Source organism: Haemorhous mexicanus, chromosome 5, assembly GCF_027477595.1.
Source record: "Haemorhous mexicanus isolate bHaeMex1 chromosome 5, bHaeMex1.pri, whole genome shotgun sequence".
In the NCBI taxonomy this organism is placed as follows: Eukaryota; Metazoa; Chordata; class Aves; order Passeriformes; family Fringillidae; genus Haemorhous; species Haemorhous mexicanus.
In genome coordinates, this window is record NC_082345.1 from 69,854,490 (window position 1) to 69,877,359 (window position 22,870).

The 22,870-nt window shown below is 40.4% G+C and overlaps 2 protein-coding genes across 4 annotated transcripts in view; one reads left to right on the top strand and one right to left on the bottom strand.

Moving 5' to 3' along the window:
* CDC123 (cell division cycle 123) overlaps nt 1–9,058 on the bottom strand; it is a 31,643-nt gene extending 22,585 nt beyond the window's left edge. The window contains exons 1-6 of one of the 2 annotated variants that reach the window (XM_059847500.1): nt 8,896–9,058; nt 6,964–7,035; nt 5,109–5,163; nt 4,300–4,332; nt 1,766–1,861; nt 743–849 (exon numbers count right to left, since the gene is read on the bottom strand). In XM_059847500.1, the coding sequence (XP_059703483.1) occupies nt 743–849; nt 1,766–1,861; nt 4,300–4,332; nt 5,109–5,163; nt 6,964–7,035; nt 8,896–8,969 (437 nt within the window). In that variant the 5' untranslated portion in view covers nt 8,970–9,058. The remainder of the gene's footprint in view (nt 1–742; nt 850–1,765; nt 1,862–4,299; nt 4,333–5,108; nt 5,164–6,963; nt 7,036–8,895) is intronic. The other variant, XM_059847501.1, reaches the window with a different exon arrangement.
* Nucleotides 9,059–9,062: 4 nt separating this feature from the next.
* On the top strand, nt 9,063–21,267 carry NUDT5 (nudix hydrolase 5). Of its 2 annotated transcripts, XM_059847502.1 has the most exons (10): nt 9,063–9,197; nt 13,614–13,703; nt 15,707–15,774; nt 16,575–16,627; nt 17,270–17,377; nt 17,918–18,013; nt 18,980–19,081; nt 19,872–19,880; nt 20,604–20,657; nt 20,924–21,267. In XM_059847502.1, the coding sequence occupies exons 2-10, from the start codon at nt 13,641–13,643 to the stop codon at nt 21,031–21,033; spliced, it is 663 nt and encodes a 220-aa protein (XP_059703485.1). In that variant the 5' UTR covers nt 9,063–9,197; nt 13,614–13,640; the 3' UTR covers nt 21,034–21,267. The 2 variants fall into 2 exon arrangements, 1 of the variants encoding a protein (XP_059703485.1); XR_009486635.1 differs by lacking the exon at nt 9,063–9,197 and adding an exon at nt 9,906–10,027 and having other exon boundaries at nt 18,980–20,657.
* The last annotated feature ends 1,603 nt before the right edge of the window (nt 21,268–22,870 follow it).

A 22,870-nucleotide genomic window follows, 5' to 3' on the forward strand; every position in this document is an offset into this window, starting at 1 on the left:
CATTTGACTGAGTCTCCTGAAAGATCCTGTACTGTAAATAAGCATTGAATAATTACTGGAAAATTATCTGTCAGATACCAAGCCACAGATTGCCCCTTTTCTTTGAAATTCTGCTTGTCTAGGAGAAACAAAAAAAGTAACCATAGTAACAGAAATATCAACTCTGGTAATCTCATTTTCTTTCAGAAAAATGCTGTATTTTAGAAATGAGTGACATAAATCAAAGAGATGGAGGCACTACAGGAAGAAACTGTTCCTATACAATTAAATACTCCCTTCATGTAAGCAGATAAAAATCAACCCCAAGCACATAATATTTTTCATTTTATCTGTAATTGCTATCCTTAGTCACCTGGAATGTGTTTGTTTCAAGAGCTACAAGAACTTGGGTTCAGAGCAAGCTCTACAAATATGTGAAATATATTAGCAGAAATCTCAAGCATCTTCCAGGCAGCTACACAAATTTCAACAGCTTTAAAATAAGAGGACATGGTAAAGTCACACGGTATTATCATAGGAAGTGGCACTAATAAGGAGGGTAGCAACAAGTAAACGCCAAGAGATGTGGGAAGGCTAAAAATCTTAAGAATGACTTGCTCTGGAAAGGTAGTCAAAAAAATAAGTTCTAAGTACATACTGTCAAGGCACACTGGTTGCCTGTGCTACTTTAATGTCTTTCTGGTTTGCTTTTGGCTTTTTCTGGCTGCGTATAACTAAGATTGTCTGCTGGAAATGGACTTACGGCTGAGTGAGGTCACGAGTGATGAAGTCTGAACTCTTGAAGAGGAGGAAGATGTCACTGAGAGCTTTACATTTCAGAGAGCTGTTCATTGCTATCCAGTAGGCATCCTAAAGAAACACAGAGATTACCTAAAACACACCTTTACTAGCAGAGGGACTGCAAACTTCAAGTCTATCTAAATATTATGCAAGGTTTGAAATAGATGCAGAAAAGTATTTCTTTTTATTTTGAGGAAAACTTTATTAGTTGTTAAAAGAGACAAGATAGTGCTTGATTTTCTTATGAATACTCTGATGAAAGCAGTGCAAATTCATTTGCAAAATTAGGTTTTTGCCTTACTGCTTCCAGGAATTTTCTTGGAATGCTTGATTGAACACAATGTCTCTTGAGAACACAAAACAATATTTGGGTGCACTCATCATTACAGTACAGTTAAGAGTACTTAAAATTAACTAGAGGAAAGTTTATTGCCTTTTTTTTGAAACTGTGGTGCTTTTCATCTTTATAGCATGTAAAGTTTTAAACTAGTATCCTGAACAAGAGCCTGCCCATCACACAACCATCTGTGACCAGGATATAGGTTTTAGATAGGAAAGTCAGTGCTGCCATGCATCAGCCTCCCTAAAAATCACCATCTAATGATAGACAAGATATGAGTACCTAAAATTAACTAGGGGAAAGTTTACTGCTTTTTTTTTTGAAACTGTGGTGCTTTTCATCTTTATACCAGGTAAAGGTTTCAACTAGTATCCTGAACTAGTTTTAGATAGGAAAGTCAGTGCTGCCATGCATCAGCCTCCCTGAAAATGCAATATCACCACCTAGTGATAGACAAGATATCAGTGAAGTGGTGGATTCCACTAAAGAGTAAAGAATCCACCACTTCACTGATACCTTGTGTATCACTTCTTCCTTCATCAGAACCACTAGTCTCCTCTTCTTTCCAAAGCATTGAGAGAAACCAAACACAAAACATTTTGTAGGACAACATCTGTTACAAGTTTTGGGGGCCAGCATTCTTACCCTTGGAGCACTCCAGTTGAGTTTAGGAAAAACACTGCCACCCAAGGAACTTATTGCTTCCTGAACTTTAGCTGTGAACTCGGGAAATTCTGGTGCCTGAACCAAGAACAATAGCAAAAATATAAATTTAATAGTGAAGTGCAGCCATCTTCTAAATACTGCTAGAAATACATATTGCATTAGAAATAAGTCCAAAATCAGTATGAACCTCAGAAATATAGCATACAAGAAAATCACTTAAATAAATCACTTTATCAAATCTGTCATTTTTTTCTATCAGAGAAAAATGAAAATGCTCCCAGTTCCCCCTCTCATTACTAGCAAGTATCATGAACTTCAGGAGAAAACCCAAAACATCATAAGAGCCACCAAGAAATCTACAACAGCTGGCAAAAACACAAGTCAAATAACCAAACCTTAAATCCTTACCTGTTGGTTTATATCCCATGGTTGATTATTGTACACAAATAGATCCAGTAATATTTAAACTTCTGAAGAGTGATTTTAGAATTAAACATATCTTTAGCAATTCATAAGCAATTTGAGTGATAGCTGCTCATTTAGGCTCTAGTTTTATAAAATGCTAGTAATATTTTAACTAATCAGCTCTTCAATTAGGTCTTAAAGTAGCTGCTTAACAATATATTGATTCAAAATAGAGGACACACTGCAAAGGTTGGACTAGAAAACCTTGCCTTGCAAAGAACATTGAAAATCTAAGATTGAGGTAAAAAAAAAACACAACTCTTCAGGCTGCTCCAAACTCTACCCTGAATGTAGTGCTACAGAAAAAAAAAACAAACCAGGTTGCTGACCTTTAAAATAATATGAAAGGATTTGAAGCATATGTCAAAGATTTTTCATGTAATAGGATTTATAGCAAGAAATACATAGAAACACTATTGCTACCTATTTTGAAACTCAATTCAAAAGTAACTCCTAGGCTAAAGCTAATTGATGCCTCTAAACTTAAAAACCCTCACAGCCATGCAAGTGAATAAAAAAACCTCATATATTCTGGCATCTCCACACTGCAGCTTCCCCAAATGCAAACATTTAAAAAAACCTTCTCACATTTTAGTGCAGTGGCCTAGACTGAACTTCAAGAATTCTGAACCTTTCCTTCGTACGTTACCTAATCTCCATGGGAAACTACACATGGAAAACTGAAAAAAACATTTCACTAATTTTATTTTTAGACTTTCAGTTGATTTTAGAAACTGCTCCTGCAAGAAGTAAAACTCTTCATCCACTGCATTCTGATCCAAGCTTCTCTTGTTTTGACAAGAATCAGGAGTCCTACTATCTATGTAATACCAGCACATACTAAGCCTCCTTGGGAAAATGTTGCCAACATGTTATTTGATTAACACAACAGGATAATTATACACACAAGAGGAAAGTTCTGCAACTGCATAAACAAGCTGGACTCCATCATTTCCTAAATTTTGAATGCCTGGCTTTGTCACCATTAATATTAATGCAAGTTATTCTCAAAAAAGAATTTTGTGCCCCTCCACTCCCCTCATGAGGAAGCTGTAGACTTACCTAGATATACTAGAGTCATTTGCCCTGTGCTCTTCTGACAGGTAAATACCTCTTAAATATGTATTTGCTTATTGTGTTCTACATTATAACAGAACCTGATTAAAACCCTGGTATTACTTATTTACCATAATTACCATGAGCTTTTCAAACCATATGATAGATCCTAAAATCCTTGTTTTAAATAATTTACAATTTAAGGAATCTAGGCTATCAAAGGATAAATATTTGAACTGAAGATTAATCAGTGTGCACAAACGTATTAGTTTTAAACTCAAGGCTATAAATTCTGTGCTAGCAGAAGCACCACTCAAAGCATGGCTGTGATCACATGGCACCTAATCCAACATGAGCAATTCCACACCCTGATGAACATTAGGGAGCTAAAGGACTTAAGTCACAGCATCGATGGCAGACAAGTGCCATAAGTACTTTAACTCTGACAGTGGTGGGGCAACAGCAAATTTCAAAAAAATGATGTAAGAAAAACATCAAGAAAACCTGGTTTGCATCCATTATGATCTTGATTCCATGTGCAAGAAAACAATAAAGACCGGAAGAGAAAAAAAAAAAACAACATGATAGAGATGCACTTAGAAGAAATAATGGCATATCAAAAGAAAAGCTGTGAAGATTGAGCTGCAGGGGCTTAGTTTCTTATGCATACAGTCTGATTAAATAATTTGGAGATACTCAAAGCAGTGAAAATGAAAGACAGCTATATTTAGAGCTGTACTGCAGTTCATTTCCTAGGGTCTAACAAGTTTATGATTGTTGGGGATGAAGAAAAGTGTTTCATTTTAGTTAAATAAAATTAAGCCAGCAAAACCTTTTGGAAGTTACAGACATCTATACTGCCATCCATCTAAAATGGTCTGAAAAATGTTAAATACAGCAAGAGATATCTCTAACCAGCAACAGGTTTGTATCACAAGGCTGCAGAAAGGAAACTGCTGACAAACCCACACTGGGCTTTTACAGGACCTTACCTTAAGTGTTGTAGTGTTCTCATCATCTGACCACTGTTCAAAATAAGAACAATCCAAAGGTTACCAGCTTCCTGAGCCATCCTTTATAATTTATGAGAACATCACAATTCATGCAGCCTCTTAAAACATGTAGCTCAAATCATTGCCCCAGACAGCGTAACATCACCATCCTGCAATTATTTTGGCTGTAAACTAAGACAGGAAAAACACTGTATATTCAGCTGTAGTTCTACTCTAAAGTATTGATAAAAATATACCTGCATTAATTTCAATTTTGATTTATATCAGAAAGATGGACATTTCAGAACTCAATCTTCCCTATCTCCAGCTTGTCTCCAGCACTTCCATCCTTAGACCCACAATCCATTAGTTTCACATTTATTTCTTTTTCTTCTCCTTTTTGTACCTTCTGTCACTTGTAATCACAACATTTTTCAGTGTTTTCCCTCTAGAATGGCCTTCAGAGTTATTATGGCCTCAGAAACTTTCACTGTTTCTTGAAGTAACTACTCCAAACCTACTCCTAATTTTTCAGGGCATGAAATAGCATTAAGTTCAATTTCAACATTCCCCATCATTATTACAAATGCAATTATCAAAAAATGAAAAATAAAAAATGTCTTCTGTGAAAGAGCTTAGAAATATCTTCAACTTTCCCTGACTTCATATAAGTGATCACATTTTTATGGCAACTACCACATAATAATTATTTTTGTGAAGAACTCTCCCAACCTATAAATTATGCAGAAAAAGTTATACACTCATATTTTTCTCGAGAGACTTGACATTAATTTGCATTCTATGCTAACCTGTATCTCCTCTGCATCATCACTCCCCTCCTGAGCATGACTTGGTGGATCTTCTCTGAAACAAAAAATTAACAGGAAAAAAAATTAAGCACTGGAGTTTGACTTGACTATGTCCATTACATTTCCACAGCATTTCCAGGTCTTGATGTCAAAATGTGTTCATAAGAAGATGAAACCTTAAAACCCTGGCAGAGAAAAATCCCAGATGCCAGTACTGAAAACTAAAGACCAAATAGCTGGCATTAGGCTTAGGTCCTACTATGAACATTTTGCTTCTTTCAAATTAGCAGATCAGGTTTTGCTCTAAAACACCATAACTGAAGGTTTTTGACACCCTGTTAATGATTCTTTTCCAACTTTACTGTACTCTGACATAAACACAAATTTGATTTTTTTAAAATAAGTTCAATTTAAATTTTTGCCTCCATATTCCCTTTCCAAGTAAAAATTTATAAACCTTGAGTTTCAAATGTCGACCTGTGAATTTCTGGCTCTGAAAAGAAAATGTCCTCACACTCAGCACACAGACAAAAGAAGATCCTATGGAAAGTGGAGAGTGTAGCAAACAGGGCAAGGTCAAATGAACACCCCTGCCAAAAGTCAATTCTTAGACAAGCTGAGTCTCTGCAGTTCCTCAATGCACTTCCACAAGGACTAAGCCATCAATCCAGTTTTTGAGATCTAGAGGTCAGATAAGGGTGCACTGAAGGTTAGAAGCAATCTTGGCCTTGACGGCAAAAGATCACGTTCACTTATAGCTAAGGAAATTCAACTCAGAAAAAATTGGTTTCTAAAAGGCATTTTAACTGCAAACATCTTAAAAATGCAATTTAAGTCAATCATCCAGCTCTCCATTACTCCATTGAAGACAGCAAAATTGTAGAACACAGCTGTTAAGTCAAACCTTCAATTTCAGCTTTTCTGAAGGCTTATTAAAATAAACAGCTGCTGCTAAATAAATTGCACAATTCTGCAGAAGCAGGTGACAATACTACTTCTGATCAAAAACAGTTTAAAAAACAATTCTAATTTTCTGGATATCCTTTAATAAGAAAAAGAATTTAGAAATTAAAAATTAAAGCCTTTAATATTTACAAGGCATTTAAACAGCTTCGATTTTTATATAAATTGGTAGCTGATAAATCAAACCAGGCTCCCTTTCACACACAACCTCACTGGTTGCTCTGCAAGGGGCAAACTACCAGTTAGGGAATCATGGAGTGAGGACTGATTTCTGAGTTTGATCATTAACAAGATGCATGCAGCAACCATTCCACAAGGAAACCACACAGTGAGATCCTACACAGAAACAAAGAGCAAGGCCTGTGTTCTGACCAGCTGCTCCTGCTACCTCTCCACCTCATTCTTCTGCATCCAAAGTCCTGGCAAGTGATTATATAAAATGTTACTAATTATTGAGTCTGTATATAACTTATTTTATTGATAATTAAGCTCAGGAAATGCCACTTCACCCCTGGACTGGCATGGGATAGGTCAAGCCTGTAAACTGGACCCAACCAGATCCAAAGAAGCAAACACAAACCAGTAGCTGAACATCCCAGAGACTGGTACTCTCCCCAAAGAAGGGTGGAGAAAAACATGAAAGGACTTGGTCCACTTGGTCTAGAAGGAATTGTAGTTCATGGATTTTAGGATCTGCTTCAGGCACCAGCAAATCCAGCTGCACTAACAACAGTCAGCCCATTCACATGCTCACACAGTGTGGGGTTTACTGCAGTCACACTGGTGAAATTGAAAAACTCATTATGCTTCAATACAATATGAATATACAAAATGGTGCTGTGAATAAAAAATGGCATTAATACTTGGAAGCTGGGGAGAAAACACACTTTACCTTCCAGAAACCACCAGTGTTCCATCATCCAGCAAATACTCTTTCACATTCTCTGGCAGGGGAAGTATAACACTGGAAGAAATGTGAAAATCTCTTTAATACCTTATTACTACTTGTTAAAATAAAATCCTAGTGGAATGAAAGAATTTGTTTTTTTCACAGGACATAGCCGAACAACACTATGTTTTATCCCCTAACATTATGGAAGAAAATTCTCTTTCACTTATCTTATCCCTCACCCAAAAAAGCAATGCCCATTTTCCCTCCATGGATGCATAGGACAAAAATTTTAGATGAAATACACAAAAATGCCCCACTCCTTCAAAGCTCTAAGAAATTCCAAATAAAATTGTGTGCAGCTTGTGAGGAGACAACATGTTGCTCAAACTAAAGGTTTTCCTTCTAAAATCCAAATCAAAAGTTGCCTATGCCATCCTGACATTCCAAAAACGCAGGACTATCACCAAACTTACCAAAATAAGCCTGTGTTAAACACGAAGAAAGATAAGAGATCAAATGCTTTGATTACTAAAAGCATGATGTCAGCACTTTTTGATCCAACAGGGCAGCTACCTCGACTTTTCTGAGCTACTGGTAGTCCTTGTAACCATCTCATGACCTGCAGCAGCACCTTAGAAACTGCAGAATTTACTATGCCTTCCAGAAATACACAGAAACACCAAGTTGGCCACTTGGGCTGGATCTATTCAGTCACAGTCTAAGTAGGAAGTAGGAACAGCAGTGTGGATAGCAGGATGTGGATAATAAGAACAGTGTGGATATCTTCTGATGTTCAGCATGGAGTCCCACCAGGAGAGCAGGGAGCACAGGGGTACCTGGCTACCCCAGGGCTTCCCAAAACACTCCCTTGGGATGTAGAGACAAGACCCCAGCTCCCTGGACTGCAGCTGATGGCTCAATCAATCCTCCACCACCTCTAGCCCAGCTCTGTCCCACAAAGGGGCCCTCTACCTCACGCAACCCCACAGAATCCCAGAATGGGTCAGGTTGGAAGGGACCACAGGGCTCATCTGCTCCGACCTCCCTGCTCAAGCAGGGCCATCCCAGAGCACAGGGCACAGGGATGTGTCCAGACACTTCTGGAATATCTCCAGTGAGGGAGACTCCACACCCTCTCTGCACAATCTGTTCCAGTGTTCGGTCACTGCACAGGACAGAAATTCTTCCTCATGTTCAGGTGGAACTTCCTGGGCATCAGTTTCTGCCCTTTGCCCTCTATTGCTGGGCACCACCAAGCAGAGCCTGGTCCATCCTTTGGCACCCCCTCTTTAGATATTTATATCCATTAATGAAATCCCCTCTCAGTCATCTCTTTTTCCTTCCAATACCTGAAGGGAACTTGCAGGAAAGATGGAGCAAGACTATTTACAAGAGCTTAAAGTGACAGCACATGGGGGAATGGGTTCAAAGTGAGAGAGAGTTGGCTTAGTTAGATATTAGTGTTATACATTCTTCCTTATGCGGGTGGTGAGGCCCTGGCACAGGTTGCCCAGAGAAGCTGTGGCTGCCCCATCCCCGGAGGTTGGAGCAACCTGGTCTAGAGGAGGGTGTCCTTGCCCGTGGCAGGGGATTGGAACCAGAAGATCTTTAAAGTGCCTCCTAACCCAAACCATTTTGTGACCCCCGAGGCTGAACAGGCCCAGCTCCTTCAGCTTTTCCAGTCCCTTAACCACGCTCATAGCCCTGCACCGGACCCGTTCCAGGAGCTCCATGTCCCTCCTGCTCTGAGGAGCCCAGAACCAGACACAGCACTCCAGGTGAGCCTCAGCAGGGCTCAGGGGAGGGGCAGGACACCCTCCCTCGCCCCACACTCCTCCCAACCGCTTTCACCCGGCCGCACACTCCTCCCCACACGCTTCCCTAATGCCCGCACCGCCTCTGCCAGCCCCCGCCGCCCCTCACCGCCCACACCTGCGGATGGTGACTGCCTTGAAGAGCGGGTACCACACGGAGAACTGGCAGTGCGCCACCTGCTCCTTCTTCATCCTCGCCTTCCTCCTCCTCAGCCCGGCCGCTCCCGGAAGCTCCCGCTCCGCCCGGAACCTCCCGCGCAGCTCCGGGCGCCGCCCGGCGCCATCGCCGGCGCACAGGGCCCGGCCCCGCCCCGCCGCCTCAGCGCTGCCCGGTGCCGGTGGCGCCCCGGAGCGTCCCGCGGCGCTGCCTTCGCTCTGCCCTGCCCGAGCTGAGGAATGGCTGAGTAACGCGTTATCCTTGTAGGTTCTGCTGTCCTTCCTGAGCCCGCGTGTGCCCTGCATGGAGCTGTTTCATAGACTCATGGGATGTTAAGGGGCTGGAAGGGATCTTAAGGATCATCCAGTTCCAGTCACCCCCTGCCACGGGCAGGGACACCTCCCATGAGACGGGGTTGCTCTAGGCTTTATCCGACCTGGCATCCACGGCTCCTTGGGCAATCTGTTCTGCTGTCTAACCACCCTCACAGTAAAGGATTTCTTCCTAATATCTCACCTAAATGTCCCCTCTTTCAATTTGTACTCATTGCCCCTTGTTCTGTCACTGCAGTTCTGATGAACAGGCCCTCTCCAGCAGCTCCTTCAGGTGCTGGAAAGTGCTCTGTAGTCTCCACACGAGCTTCTCCAGTTTTCTCAGCCTGTCTTTGTAGGGGAGGTGTTCCAGTCCTTTTATCAGCTTTGTGGCCTCCTCTGGGCTTGCTCTGACAGCTCCATGTCCTTGTAGTGTTTGAGATACAGAACTGTGCACAGAGCTCCAGTGGGCTCTCACAAGGACAGGGGAGAGGGGCAGAACCTTTGGGTGCAAATCCAGGCTGTGAGCTCACATTGTCAGCTCATGTTAAGTTTTTTATCAACCACTATTTCCTTTTGCTCAGTCCCAAGTCAAGCATTACCAGAGCAGTATGGGGGATATTTAAGCCCCGTGGTTCAGCTGTCGTGGCATTGTTTCCACGCGGTGTTTCCTCCTGTGCTCTCACATCTGCATCTGGGGATGTCTCCCCAGCTGTGTGACACGTCAGCTGTTGGGAAGTTTGATAACACCGTGGAGCTGCCTCTCACCCTCTTCTGCTTCTGTGAGATAATCCTTGTTTGCTTTGCAGTTAGTTGCCCGTGTTTTATTTGGCACTCAGTGGGTCATCCATGCTTCTAGATACCGTGATAAAAATGAAACTTTCTCCCCCTGCTTTTCTCCCTCCCCTCAGCCTAATTGCTACTTAATTGATTTTGTTTCTAGAATCATAGCATTAGCGTGCAAGTAACAAGTTTAAAGCGCCTTGGGAATTTTTAATGATGTGTATCTTCAGCCTAGTTATCTCAGATTGCTGTTGGTTAAATCATGCATAAAATGTTGCCAGTGTCTCTTTTGCACGTTCTTTATAAGAAAGTCTGTATTTTGTTTGACTTTGACCTTGAATTTGCCATGGGACCCCTGTTGCTGAGTTTCCACTAAATCTGGTTGCTGTCAGCTGGAATGTGTGTTTGGATCTGAGAATGTCTTCTGAAAAGTGATTTAGGAAAGCTAATCCATCTAAGTATTAGTATTGAAGTTTAGTTCTGATATCTTGACTTCTCTCTCCAACTGATTCACAGACCTCGGTTGGCTTAAGATTTTAACTGCTGGGAAGGATAATTTGGGAACTGTAGAATGGCTGGATGCTGCCTTGAAAAGAAGCCACTCAATAAAGGAATAAGCAATGGGAATAAAGTTACATGTTTTATGAATGGCATGGCTTTTTCAGGACAGAATTTGACAGTTTGAAATAAATGGAAGAAGTAGCATGATTTGCCAGCAGTACACGCTAACATTGGCACAAAAACTACCAGACAAAGTAGAAGACATTTATTTTTTTCCCATAATTGATAGTTTGAATGCTGTTGATTCATGTTAAGGCAGCTGATAACTTTGACATATTCCTAAGATTGCATTTATAACAATTAAAAATGTGTATTCTTAGAGCACATGTAGCCAAATCAGGTAGCCAGGCTGCTGTATCAGCTGCATTGAATTTTTAACTCGAACTCATATTTATATGCAGAGGGAATTTTATGAGGTAGGAGAACTGCAAGACAAGGCATGTTCTGAAAGCTAAATAGGCCTTTAAAAACCTCACATTTTAGTGTTAAATTTAATTTTCAGTTGCAGCTAATTTTGTTTATGAACAAGAGATGTTGCCATCTTTGACAGCATGACTAACATGAGATGCCAGAATTGCAGCCTTCATTTAACCAAACAGTATTTCAGCTTTCTAACAGCAGAAATTCTCACTTCTGTACTGCCAACTGAATCTGGACAAAAATACTGTTTTGGTGGAACTTCTAAAAATGTCAGTATACACAGAGTTGCTGCACCCACTTGTGGAGGAGACCTAAACTACAGAAGCTGGGCTAGATCAGCATTCCCCTCTTTGAGGTGTTCACCCATTTTAGGTTTTAGTGATAATTCAAACCACTGAAAGTGTGTAAGTTTTTTGTTGTTGTTTTAAGTAGCAAGTCACTGCTGAATCTCCCAGAAGAAAACAAGCTGTTTTGGAAACTGGTTCTGCCATGAGATGAGGTTCTAGTATTTTTTTTTTCATGATACAACTGTGGTAATCCACATTTGAGAAAGATACACTGACATTTGTGAGAAGGATTTGGGTGATCAATGGAACAGGATTTCCTGTGAGGGGAGAGTAAAAGAGGAAGACTTAGCCCAATCCAAAGACAGCTTTAACAAGGCTATGGTTCACTCTCTATTCCTTTGATATATTTATATTGACAGTGCAAAAGGCTGTAATTCTTTCCCAGTGTAGGAGGTGAATTGGCTGTAGCTGGGTATGTAAAGTTTTTGTGTTCTTAAAGACATCACACAGAGCCTCCTTTGACTGTTTCTCCTGGGCTGTGCTTCTTTGGCCTATGTTTGGTGGAAAGCTTCATTTAGAATTTGAGAGCCTCAGCATGAGACCATGGCCATTGTCCAGATAAAACTCTTCAATCCTAAGAGAAGGGAGTTCCAAACATTGGAACAGCTGACTGAACTGAAGTGGGGTAGAAACTGGAGCACAAGCAACTGTACAGTTTGTGTTACAAACAGTGGTAAGGTAGATAATAAAATCATGTAGTTTTGAAAAGGAAGTTCATTGCCTTAAGAGAATATTATAGAACTTTCTTTTTTTTTTTTTTAAAGGAACAGAATTTGGTTTAACAGGTCAGAGTTTCTTTTCAAGACTTATGTTACATAAAGCCAATCTTCACATTTGACCTCTATCACCAACTTCACCCAAAACCACTTTCTTAAGACTTAAGAGAGAGCCTGGCCTGTGTACAGACCGAGGAAATGGTTTATGTACTTTAGTTTTGCTCCTGCTGATTACCAGAAATAGTTAGTCCTGCCTGTTCCTTTTAACTACTTACTACGAGCACATGTCAAACCAGTATGTAAGAAAGCTGATTGTTGCCCTTTCATGTTTCACTAGTGTGCAAGAGATGTTTCCACAAAAAGGATAAAGATGAAGTAAAAAATGAAAGTGCTGAAATTGGGTGTGACAGAGAAGCTTTTCACAAACTTTGGTACTGTTCTTTGCTAGAGACCACACAGAGCCTTATTAATCCATAGTTGAAGTAATGGAAAGATTCTTTTTGACTTTATGGAAAGATTATGACTATCAATGCTATGGATGATTGAGATCTTTAAGATTATCTCGTCTCATCTCATCTCTCCTGGTGTTTAAACTGATTTGTTTCTTTTCACTGGCTTTTCCTTATGATTCATTATTATTTTCAGGACTTCAGTATTAAGTTAATATCAGAGGTGGTTTCCTTGGTATAAGTTTCTGTGCTGAAAGTGCTCTGTAGTTCCACAGTGACACAGGGCTAGTCTCGAATACATTTTTTTCTCTGCTGCCTGCTGTGTCTTTAGGCTGGAAGTGGATGGGGGGAGTGCATAATCTCACTTTCCTGGGAATGCAGCCTGAGGCACGAGCTGCAGGTGCAGAGCCTTGCTTTGGGCACTTTTTTTAATGAAATGCTGCCTTTTGCATGGTGTTGGACACATCATCCCCAGTAAGAGACTCATGCCATGGTCACACCATCACACCTGCCCCATGTGCTGCACAGACTTGCAATGTGGAGTTTTTTGACCTTGTTTTTAGTGGAAGGATTGAGTCATTTACGTGTTTATTTGTGATGTAAGCTGGAGGTAGGTTCTAGCTCTTATTTTAATAGCAGACACTTTTTACCACTGAAGTCCTCTTGGTGTAAGGTTTTTTTTTTTTTGGACTTTCACAGTGGAGTGCACAGTCCTGTTGTCCAGACATTGTTGACAGAGCATTTCACCCAGATCAGAATGACACTCTTTGAAATGGATTAATTGTCTGTATGTGTGTCTGACATTTAAATAGTTAAGAAAAGTGTCTTCAGCTGGCATAGCTACCTGACAGCTGATAGGACTATTAAAATTGTACAATCAGGGATTTGACCCAAATTTACATTTCTTCTTTGAATTATTTGACTCTGAAATCACTGGGTGGAGCTAAAAACATGAACTGAACTTGCCATCACAGGTCCCTGACTTTCTCCAACAAGTTATATTTGTTAATTTACGGTGCAGAAATGAACCTTTTAACTTTACACTGAAAGCAAATATTGATTTTGTTTCATATATATCTGGACTTTGTACAGGAGGAGAAAAACCTGACATTCCTGAAAATGGCAGCTGAGACATCCACAGAAGTTGCAGAAACAGCTAAACAATTCGTCCTTAAGGAAGAGGTACAGCATGCTTGGGTTTGACTCTTTTTGTTGTTGAATAACAATTATTTGTGAGTTTGTGAGTGCAGAGTACAAAATGCTAGAGAGGCTGATAAAAAGACAAAAAATTTTTTACTGATTGTCAGAGAGTTTAAAAGATGTGACATTCGACTTTATTGAAATAATTATACAAATTATCAACGAGGAGAGAGAAATCTCCAGTGTTGCGATATTTTAAGCTGCTTCTCTTTTTTTTTCAGATTTTGCATCTGTTTCTTGTATTGTCTCTTCAGGAGGTTTTTCAGTGTTCAGAAATAATGCTGATATCTCTGAGAGACTTTACAAATTGGTGGGTTATGAAACTCAACAATTTTCTCTTTCAAACATTTTCTGTTCCTTTAAGGTGGCAAACCACCAAGGGTTGCTTTAACATTTAGGATTGTACGTTTTATGTTTGCTGAAAGGATTTGAATTTAGATAATTGCTGTTTCAAAGACATCAGTAAGGAAGTAGTAAGAATAATAGCAGTCCTAAGAAAGGATTCTGGAGGTACTTCATTCTTATTAGAAGCACTTTCACCCTAAACTGCTTATATTTGTTTCTGTTCCATTTAAAGTGAACTCGTAAAAGTTAGTCTTTGGTGTTAAGGCAGGTTTGGCAGTGTCCTGCTCTTGTTATAACACAAATGTGGTTTCTTTTATTTGTTCTTCATGGAGTGAACACACTCTTGGAATTTCTTCTGGTTTCAGGGCACAAGGAAAGAAGAGATTTGTTTATAATATGTCTTTTCTCTTAGGCATTTTTTAATATGAATATTTCACAAGCATAAAGGATTCAATTTTTGTAATCTTTTGGGGTTTTCTATTAAGAGCTGGGTATTTTGCAGGCAGCATTTTCATTTTATCCTCTTTTTGTGTGGTTTTGTATAGGTATTTTATGGTTTTATTTGTTTGTTTTGTTGTTCTTTGGGGTTTTTTTTAATGTTTCTTAGTTTTTCTCTTTTTTAAACAATGTGCTCTTTGATATCTCTGGAAATTTATAATTAGATCTTACATATGTTAAGCTATTTACTTTTTTCAGTCATTTTGTGGGCTTAATACAGAGAAGTATTTACCCTCTTTCTGCCAGTGGCTGTTATATCAAAAGTGGTTCTGTAACTGTGCAGTAACAGTGTGGCCTGATGCTGGATTATCTTCTGTGAAAGTGGGGGCTGATCTTACTTCATTCTTCTCTTTTCTGGGAAGGCACACTCAGGCTGTTATAAGCAGATGGGTTTTGCCCACCAAAGTAATAGACAAAGAAATAAAAATAACTCATTTTAAAACAAGTTACAGTAAAAGAAGCAAACTTCTAGGCTAATATCTAGGGATTTTCTCTTTTAAATGAATTACATAAAAGATGAGGAAACATCATAGGGAAAATAAACTCACTTAGCCCAGAAAAGACATTGGTCATAGTGTTCATGCCAAACACTCACTCAGCAGCTCTCAGAACCCTGAAGGGGCAGATATGAATCACTCTCACAGCTGCAGAATACAGCAGTTACACAAGGCCATAGTCTGGGATCAGGGCAAGAAAATTTCAGGGTAGTTTGGTTTTCAGTCTTGCATGCTCAGCTTTTGGGCTGTGCTCTCTGCTAACGGGGCACTCGTGAGCACCAGTGTAGCTAAAGTCTCTGGGCTGCACAGAGACTCTTTTGCAGCTGATATATTACCCTTGCAAAATCCTACTCAAAAATGAGGATGTTGCAGTACATACATAAAATCCCACTGAATTCATCAAAACTTGGTTATAAAACACATGTTAAGAAAAGCTACTGTCTTGGGGTTATATTTTTATTCATATTCAAGAATTTAGAGTAATTTTTTTTTTCTGTATTAGCAACAGGAATGCTGTTGCACATTCCTGCATGTGGTGTGATGCTGAAATTTGTCTTCAGAAGAACTTAAAAATAGCTGTGGTGTTTCTCCTAATTCTTTGGGATTAATTTTATAATGTATTTCACAAAGAATTCTTTATTCTAGGTAATTGTAGAAAGACAATGGTTGAAGCTTGCAGAAACAACTTACACTGATCCCTTTGGGAAAACCAGGTAATTGCCTCTCTGGTATTCCAGATTCCCAATTGCACAGACTGGCCCCAGGCTAGAGAGCGTGAGCATTACAAACACATCACTCCACACAAGATGAGAGCTATTCATTGTGAGATTCCTTCAGAGTTCCTGCTGTTCAGAGGAGAGAATCTTACTCTGGCAGATGTGCAAGCATTGGGATTGAATTTGGCTCCTAAATCCTCTTGGGCACATTGCTCTTGGGTTGTACTGCATTTCCAGTTCTTTGGAAAGATGCTGCACAGAAGCAAGTTCCAGCTGTGCAGCTACTCTGTGACAATCAGAGTCCAACCTGTGGCTTTTCTGGTTCTTCACTACAGGCTCCTTTTTCCTTGCTGGTGGAGCTGGATCCTCCATATTGTTGACAAATCAAATGTCCTCTTATGTGTTATACTTTCTGTCCAATTCTTTTGTACTCTTTAGTTTTGCTGTGTTTATGTAGGTGTTACAACATGGCTTTAGTTCCCTCCCCTTAACGTGTTAGATTCGGTACTGATTGCTCTCTCTAGTGCCTCCCAGTTCATCAGCAAAATGTCCTCTTAAAATTAGCAAGATTGAATCTTTTGTGTAACTAAAATTAACTGTTTTCTCTCTCCCCCCTAAGTAGGCAAAAGAAAATTATATTGTAGACATTTTATAGTGCCAGTGTATGACAGGGCCTGCATATGGCCTGCTGTTTCTTACAAGACCTCACTCTGTGATGGTACATCTTACTTTAAGTGAAAGTAGCAGGGGTAGAAGATGATTTATGTATTCATTTGTTCTTTTCTCTGTTTAAACAGAACTTGGGAAACTGTAAAGCGTACTGGCAACAAAAAGGGAGTTACAGCTGATGGTAAGAATTGGTGGCTTTTTCTGTTTGCACTTTTTTTCCTGTGAAAGTTCGTCTGATAAGCTGACAATGCAGATTCCGAGCTGATCTGTTCCTGAATGAGTGAGGATGGGGAACAGGTGGCTTGGCAGAGCTGGCTATACCCTGAGCTAATGAAAGGCTAACTGAAGTGCTGAAGAATCAGAACCTACTGGTGGGAGTGCTTTCCCAAGGTCACTGTGTTCGCTTTAAAATGATGGAGCACTTCCTAAGACATCAGGGGTGCCCTGACACAGAGTAGCTCACAAATTGGTGATTGGGTCTGCTGTTAGGGGCCATGGGGCTCTTTGGGACACGATTTAGAAATTAAGTAAAGATTTCCCTACAGAGGAAGGCTTTCAAGCAGTTTTTGTAGACAGGAGTGCCCTTCCCTGAGGCTCAGTCTTGCTTGGTTTGTGTGCCTCTGGCTTGCTGGGGAGCTTTGAAGATCTCTCACCATGCATGCTATAAAGAGCTTAAATTCATAATTCAGGGTTGTGGAGCAGGCATCTAGACATTTAATGCTCAGAGTAGCAGTGTGTGGGTTCCTTTCCAGATCAGGCACTAAAATCTCACTTCCTGCTACGCTCACATTCCATGTCCTTGTGTCTCCCTTGGCTGTGGTAGGTGTAGCAGTGATAGCAGTGCTGCAGAGAACCCTGCACTACGACTGCATTGTTCTGGTGAAACAGTTCAGGCCCCCAATCAATGGCTACTGCTTGGAATTTCCTGCAGGTAAGTGGCTGAAACATTGAGATGAGTCACATATGGTTCAGTGTGTTTAGATGTGCTTGGAGTGTCAATCTTTATGTATTTTATAGGTTAGACTTGATGATCTCCAAGGTCTTTTCCAACTTAGTTCATTCTGTGATCTTTATGAAACTCTAGCTGAAAAACCATGCTGAGCTCCACGTGCTATTCCAAACCAGGAATATCTGGTAATGAAAATACAAAATAAGCTTGTTTAAGCAGATTGGAGAAAATTCCCTCCACTTCTCCTTTCTTTAAGAGTCAAAGCATTTGGCTTCTTTTCCTCATGAGACTATTAATGCCATTTTTGGGGAAGGCATCATGATTCTGTAGATAATTGGTTAAGGATGTTGGCAGCAGCATAATGAATTCAGGGACTGGAATCCTTCCTAACACTTATCCCTCTCTAAAGACAGAGTAGTGAGGATGTTTCCCCTCTTCCAGAAAGCTTGATTAGATCTCAGGATGGATATTGCAGTTAAGTGGAAAGCTTTTAATTGTTTTTGTGTGTTATGTATCTCCCAGGCCTCATTGAGGAAAACGAGTCAGCAGAAAGTGCTGCACTTCGAGAGCTGAAGGAAGAGACTGGGTACAAGGGCGAAGTCATTGAATGTACTCCAGGTATTTGCTTTTTTTAATTTTTTCCCACCAAAGCTAATTCTGTCTTGATGGCTACTTTAAATGTCTGAAATGCTCTAAACCAAAGGGAAAGCCTGTGCAGATTAGCAGGGTAACATCTCATGACTGTAAAAGTGAAACTTTAGTCCTTGATGCAAATCAGTTGCTGAACTTCTGTCTGAAGTAAGTTTGATGTCCGTAGGGAGGAAATTGCTATTAATTAAGATCCTTTACACAAAACCCAATTGTTCAAGCTGTGATTTGGCATTTTAGTGTAAAGGTCTAAATTGCTGGATTTCTGTGAACAGCACCTGTGAACTTATAAAAAATAAAGCTTCATGAAGCAGAGGTCACCCTTGTGTCAGCTGTGGGGAGGTGACAGTACTTGCGGGAAGGTGACAGTACTCCGGTTCTCCAGCTGGAAAGAAGAAAGGAGAGTAATTGGAGTAAATTCAGAGATCCTTTGGAACATGATTGTTCCAATCCTATGCTTCCTACATAAGATAAAATGAAGGCAAAATGAGGATCATAAATCAAACTTGAGAAGGTAGGAGAGGCAACTTAGGATTTTGAGGAAATGTCATTGCAGTTGATTCTTGTCTCTCAGTTGTTGGGTACAGGTGCATGCTGGGGATTGGGAGAGGTTGGAGACAGGTGATGGCAAAATTAAACTCCAACAGACTGAGGAAGTCTATAAGGAATAGTTCACAGTAAATCTTTAATCTATGGAATGGAAGGTAAATTTAACTGTGAAAACAAGTCTTTCTGGGTAAAAGACCTGAGAGTTACAGAAACATTACTTCTAAGAATTTGTGAAGACAAGGTTTTTGCTACTCTTACAGCACAAATGTCTGCCAAATATATATTCTCCTATTGTATCAGATACATTTCTGTGAAAGCTTTTTTTAAAATATCAAGGTGCCTGACTCCTGCTCTGAAAAATTAACCTCTCCATGTGCTTTTTGGCAGCTCTGTGCTTGGACCCAGGAATGTCAAACAGCACAACACACATCGTGAGCGTCATCATTAATGGAGATGAGGCTGAGAACACAAGACCTAAGCAAAACCTTGGTGAGTTTTGTACCATTTATTTGAAAATACTGAGAAGATAACAAAATAATGGGTTTAAAAAAATTAACCCCACTGTGATATTGTCCACAAGGGTCTCAGGATGAGGGAAGAGACGAGAAAGTTGACTCCATGTATCAGAAAGCTTGATTTATTATTTTATGATAGATAATATATTAAAACTATACTAAAAGAACAGAAGAAGGGATTTCATCAGAAGGCTAAGCTAAGAATAGAACAGGAAGGAATAACAAAGGCTTGTCTCTGACCGAGACAGTCTGCACAGGTGATCTGTGATTGGCCATTAATTAAAAACAACCAGATGAGACCAATCACAGATTCTCCCTGTTGCATTCCACAGCAGCAGATAAGATTTGTTTACAGTTTGTTCCTGAGGCCTCTCAGCTTCTCAGGAGGGAAAAATCCTAAGGAAAGGATTTTTCAAAAAACATGTCGGTGACACCCCACCACTTCATCTCCTGTCCTAGCTGATTTGGATACTGCGCATCCGTCCAATCACATCCTGCAATCTAGATGAGTGTGTCTCTGCTGAATCCACTGGGGAAGCCCAGATGTGAAGTGTCAGCTGTTGGCACACTCAGAATAAAACATTTCAGTGCCAAATTTCAGTGAGGGCCATAAGCACTTGTGAACCTAGATTACTGCTCTCAGTTGAAGTTTTACTCTGGAAATAATTGCAGTGTCACTCACAGTCAGTTAGCCATCAAATACGTTTTAATTGTAAACTCTGGTGTATTTCAACCCCTTATCTCACTACGCTTTTCACTTGCAGATGATGGAGGTACGTAACGTGACTGTGATCTCATTGACAATAAGGTCATGATTCTTCGTATGGCAAGTTTTACTTAGAAAAAGTCAGTTACAACTGGTTTTTATTTGTGCTTGAGTAATCTGCCGACCTTAATCAAATGTGCCTGAGGTTGACTTTGGCCTAGATGCAAATTCCTGTGGGGCATTATTGCGTCAATTATCTTTCCCAGTATTGCACCTATAGCACCAGTATTTCAGGAAATTCAAATTACTGCCCCCACAACAGCTGTAGGTCAAGCCCTGAAGACAAGTAATTCAGAGACACAGGGGAGGGGTAAGCCAGCATAAATTCACCATTAACAAACCCTTTGAGATGGTTTGGTCTAGAAATCCATCTCCAGTCCATTCCTGTACCAGGAGAAGCCAAACAAGTTTTCTTCAACAGTGTATTTTTCATTCTCAAAAGGGAGGTTTCTCTTTTGGGCATTCTTATCCTTCATAGCTACCAGCTACACTTTTTTCCCAACTGTTTTTCCAGCCTTTTTCTGCCAAACATGTTTTTTAGTGACCCAGTCACTGCCCTTCCCTATTTAATTGACCTTTTTTGGATATATGAAAGCTCACAACTTTTGGATGGTGTTGGGCATTAAATCAGTCTCTTTCCCCTTCTAATTTGCAAGAAACAGAAGATGGACTTAGATTTCTCTACTGTTCACTAATTGAAGGATGTGTAAACCTTTTTCTTCTCTCCTAGAATTTGTGGAAGTTGTTTCACTTCCAAAGAATGATCTACTGCAAAGAATTGATGGTAAGAGCTTTCTGACACATTAAATGCACCAACATGAGCTTTAAGAATCCCTTCTTAGGGCTCCTCTTGTCATCTCTCACCCTAGAATACAGTATGTTATATAATATGCTAAGCAAAAAGCTCTGAGAGACCTGGCCAGGTATGCAAGTTAGTGATAGCAGGAGGAATTTGCAGCATCTGGAATGCTACACATCTTCATTTCAGCAAGGACTTCCATTTCTGTAAAGGTGAGGTTTTACCAGCATCTCATTTTTTTTTAATTTCAGAACTGGTAGCAGAGGAACATCTGGCAGTAGATGCCAGGGTTTACACTTACGCGTTGGCTCTGAAGCGCGCAGCAGAAAAACCGCTCCAAGTTCCTTTCATGAAGTTCTAGAACTGGACAATGAGAAATTTAATTCAAAACTGCCCAAGCTGGATGGCTTAGAAGTACAGCTCTTCTTGTAATCAAGGTCATTTGCTTTACTTGTAGAGCAAAAAAATTGTTTGTAGTAATGATTCTGGTATTATTATTTTGAATTATGTAACTGACAAAAAAAACATTTCTTCTAACTCCTCTGTCAAGCCTTGACAGAATATCCATAATAAAAATACTGTTTAATTTTCAGAATGGCTTATTTCTCTCTAGATTCCTCTCTTCACTTACAGTTCAGTAAGATGCTTAGGTAACTATGGTTGGTGTTGTAACACCGTGGTTCCAGAGGAAGCAGAGGCAGGAGAGTGAGTGCAGATCTCTCTCACTCTCACAGCGCTCACTCCTAACACCTGGAGAGGGAAGATCTCATGGTGGGCTATAACTTCTTTATGATGGGCAGCAGAGGGGCTGGCACTGATTTCTTCTCTGTGGTGACCAGAGACATGACCCAAGGGAATGGCCTGAAGCTGTGTCAGGGGCATTTCAAGTTGGATATCAGGAAAGGAGTCTTTACCCAGAGGGTGGCTGGGCACTGAACAGGCTCCTCAGGGCACAGCACTGAGCCTGACTGTTCAAGATGTGTTTGGACAACACTCTTGGGCACATGGTGAGATTCTTGGGATGCCCTGCACAAGGCCAGGAGTTGGACTCAGTGAGTCTTGCAGGTCCCTTCCAACTCAAAAATCATAGAGTTGCAGAATATCCAATTAAGTAGTAATTCTCTGTGACAGGAGCAGGGACAGCAGCACAGGAACACTGTGTGCCTGCTCTGGCTGAATAATTGAAATGGCAATTTCAAGAACTTCCTATTGTAATTTAGACATGAAGATATGTTTCCTTCTCCCAGCCCTAACTAAACTGTTCAGAAAGAGAAAAGTGGTTTGTCTGATCTAAAATAATGATTATGACACCTCCATCTACTGGTGCAAACCAGAACTGTGCAGGCCCGGGGGATCCTGCTGAAGGTAATGAGGTCACTTAAGTGCCCTGAGAGGGCACAGCCTTGCAGTTTTCCCTCTCCTGAGGACATACGTGTGTACCCAGGCTGCACCTTCATTCAGTCAAATCACTTCTAGGTACATCTTATCCCAAATAAACCAAAGCATCTGCACACAGTGGGCTGCTACTAATTATGTAAACAGCCACCATGGCTGAAAGGTCAGGATCTCAGGGTTTAATAAACACACATCAAAATTAGTCTTGCCTCTGAAACAGATGAGAATGAGTGTGCATAATTAGGGACTTTCTGAAACAGAAAATTGCTTAAGAGTTTTGTTCACAGACAACAGTTTCTTTCAAATTAAGAGTGAGAAGACAGAAGAAATGTGACATCAAAGGGAAAAAGTGATTACAGCAGAGCAGAAAAGCTCAATGACTTTAAGGGGACGAATCTTGGGTTTTTTTTTTAATTCTGGCTGCTAAAAATTAATCAGAATTATATTCTAGAAAGAAAAAAATAAAGAGGAAGAAAGGGAGCCTTCTAGACCTATCTCCCTGTGAAAACCCAGAGCACCAGGAATATTTCCCTGTCTGCTCTGGGGTGCCCTGACCCGCAGGGGAGCACTGACTTTGACCCTCATTCATGGAGAAAGTTTCCTAAACTCCAGAATAGACTGAAATCCACAAAAGTGTGAAATAGATTATAGAGAGCAGCGTAGGTGTGTCACTTGGTGAGAAATTTAGGTTTGGGGATTTTTAGTATGTTGTGGATGGAAGCAAGATGGAGGGCACAGGGTGTCATCCTGGGTTTCTTCATCATGCTTCTTCCTTCTTCTTCATAGTTTGGGTGGCATTTTGT

What these genes read in the sequence shown, in the direction of transcription:
- NUDT5 (XM_059847502.1), top strand. Translation starts at nt 13,641, where the DNA reads ATGGCAGCTGAGACATCCACAGAAGTTGCAGAAACAGCTAAACAATTC. An exon ending in AAAGGGAGTTACAGCTGATG is followed by an intron (nt 16,628 to 17,269) that starts GTAAGAATTGGT and finishes TGGCTGTGGTAG; the next exon opens with GTGTAGCAGTGATAGCAGTG. An exon ending in AGTCATTGAATGTACTCCAG is followed by an intron (nt 18,014 to 18,979) that starts GTATTTGCTTTT and finishes GCTTTTTGGCAG; the next exon opens with CTCTGTGCTTGGACCCAGGA.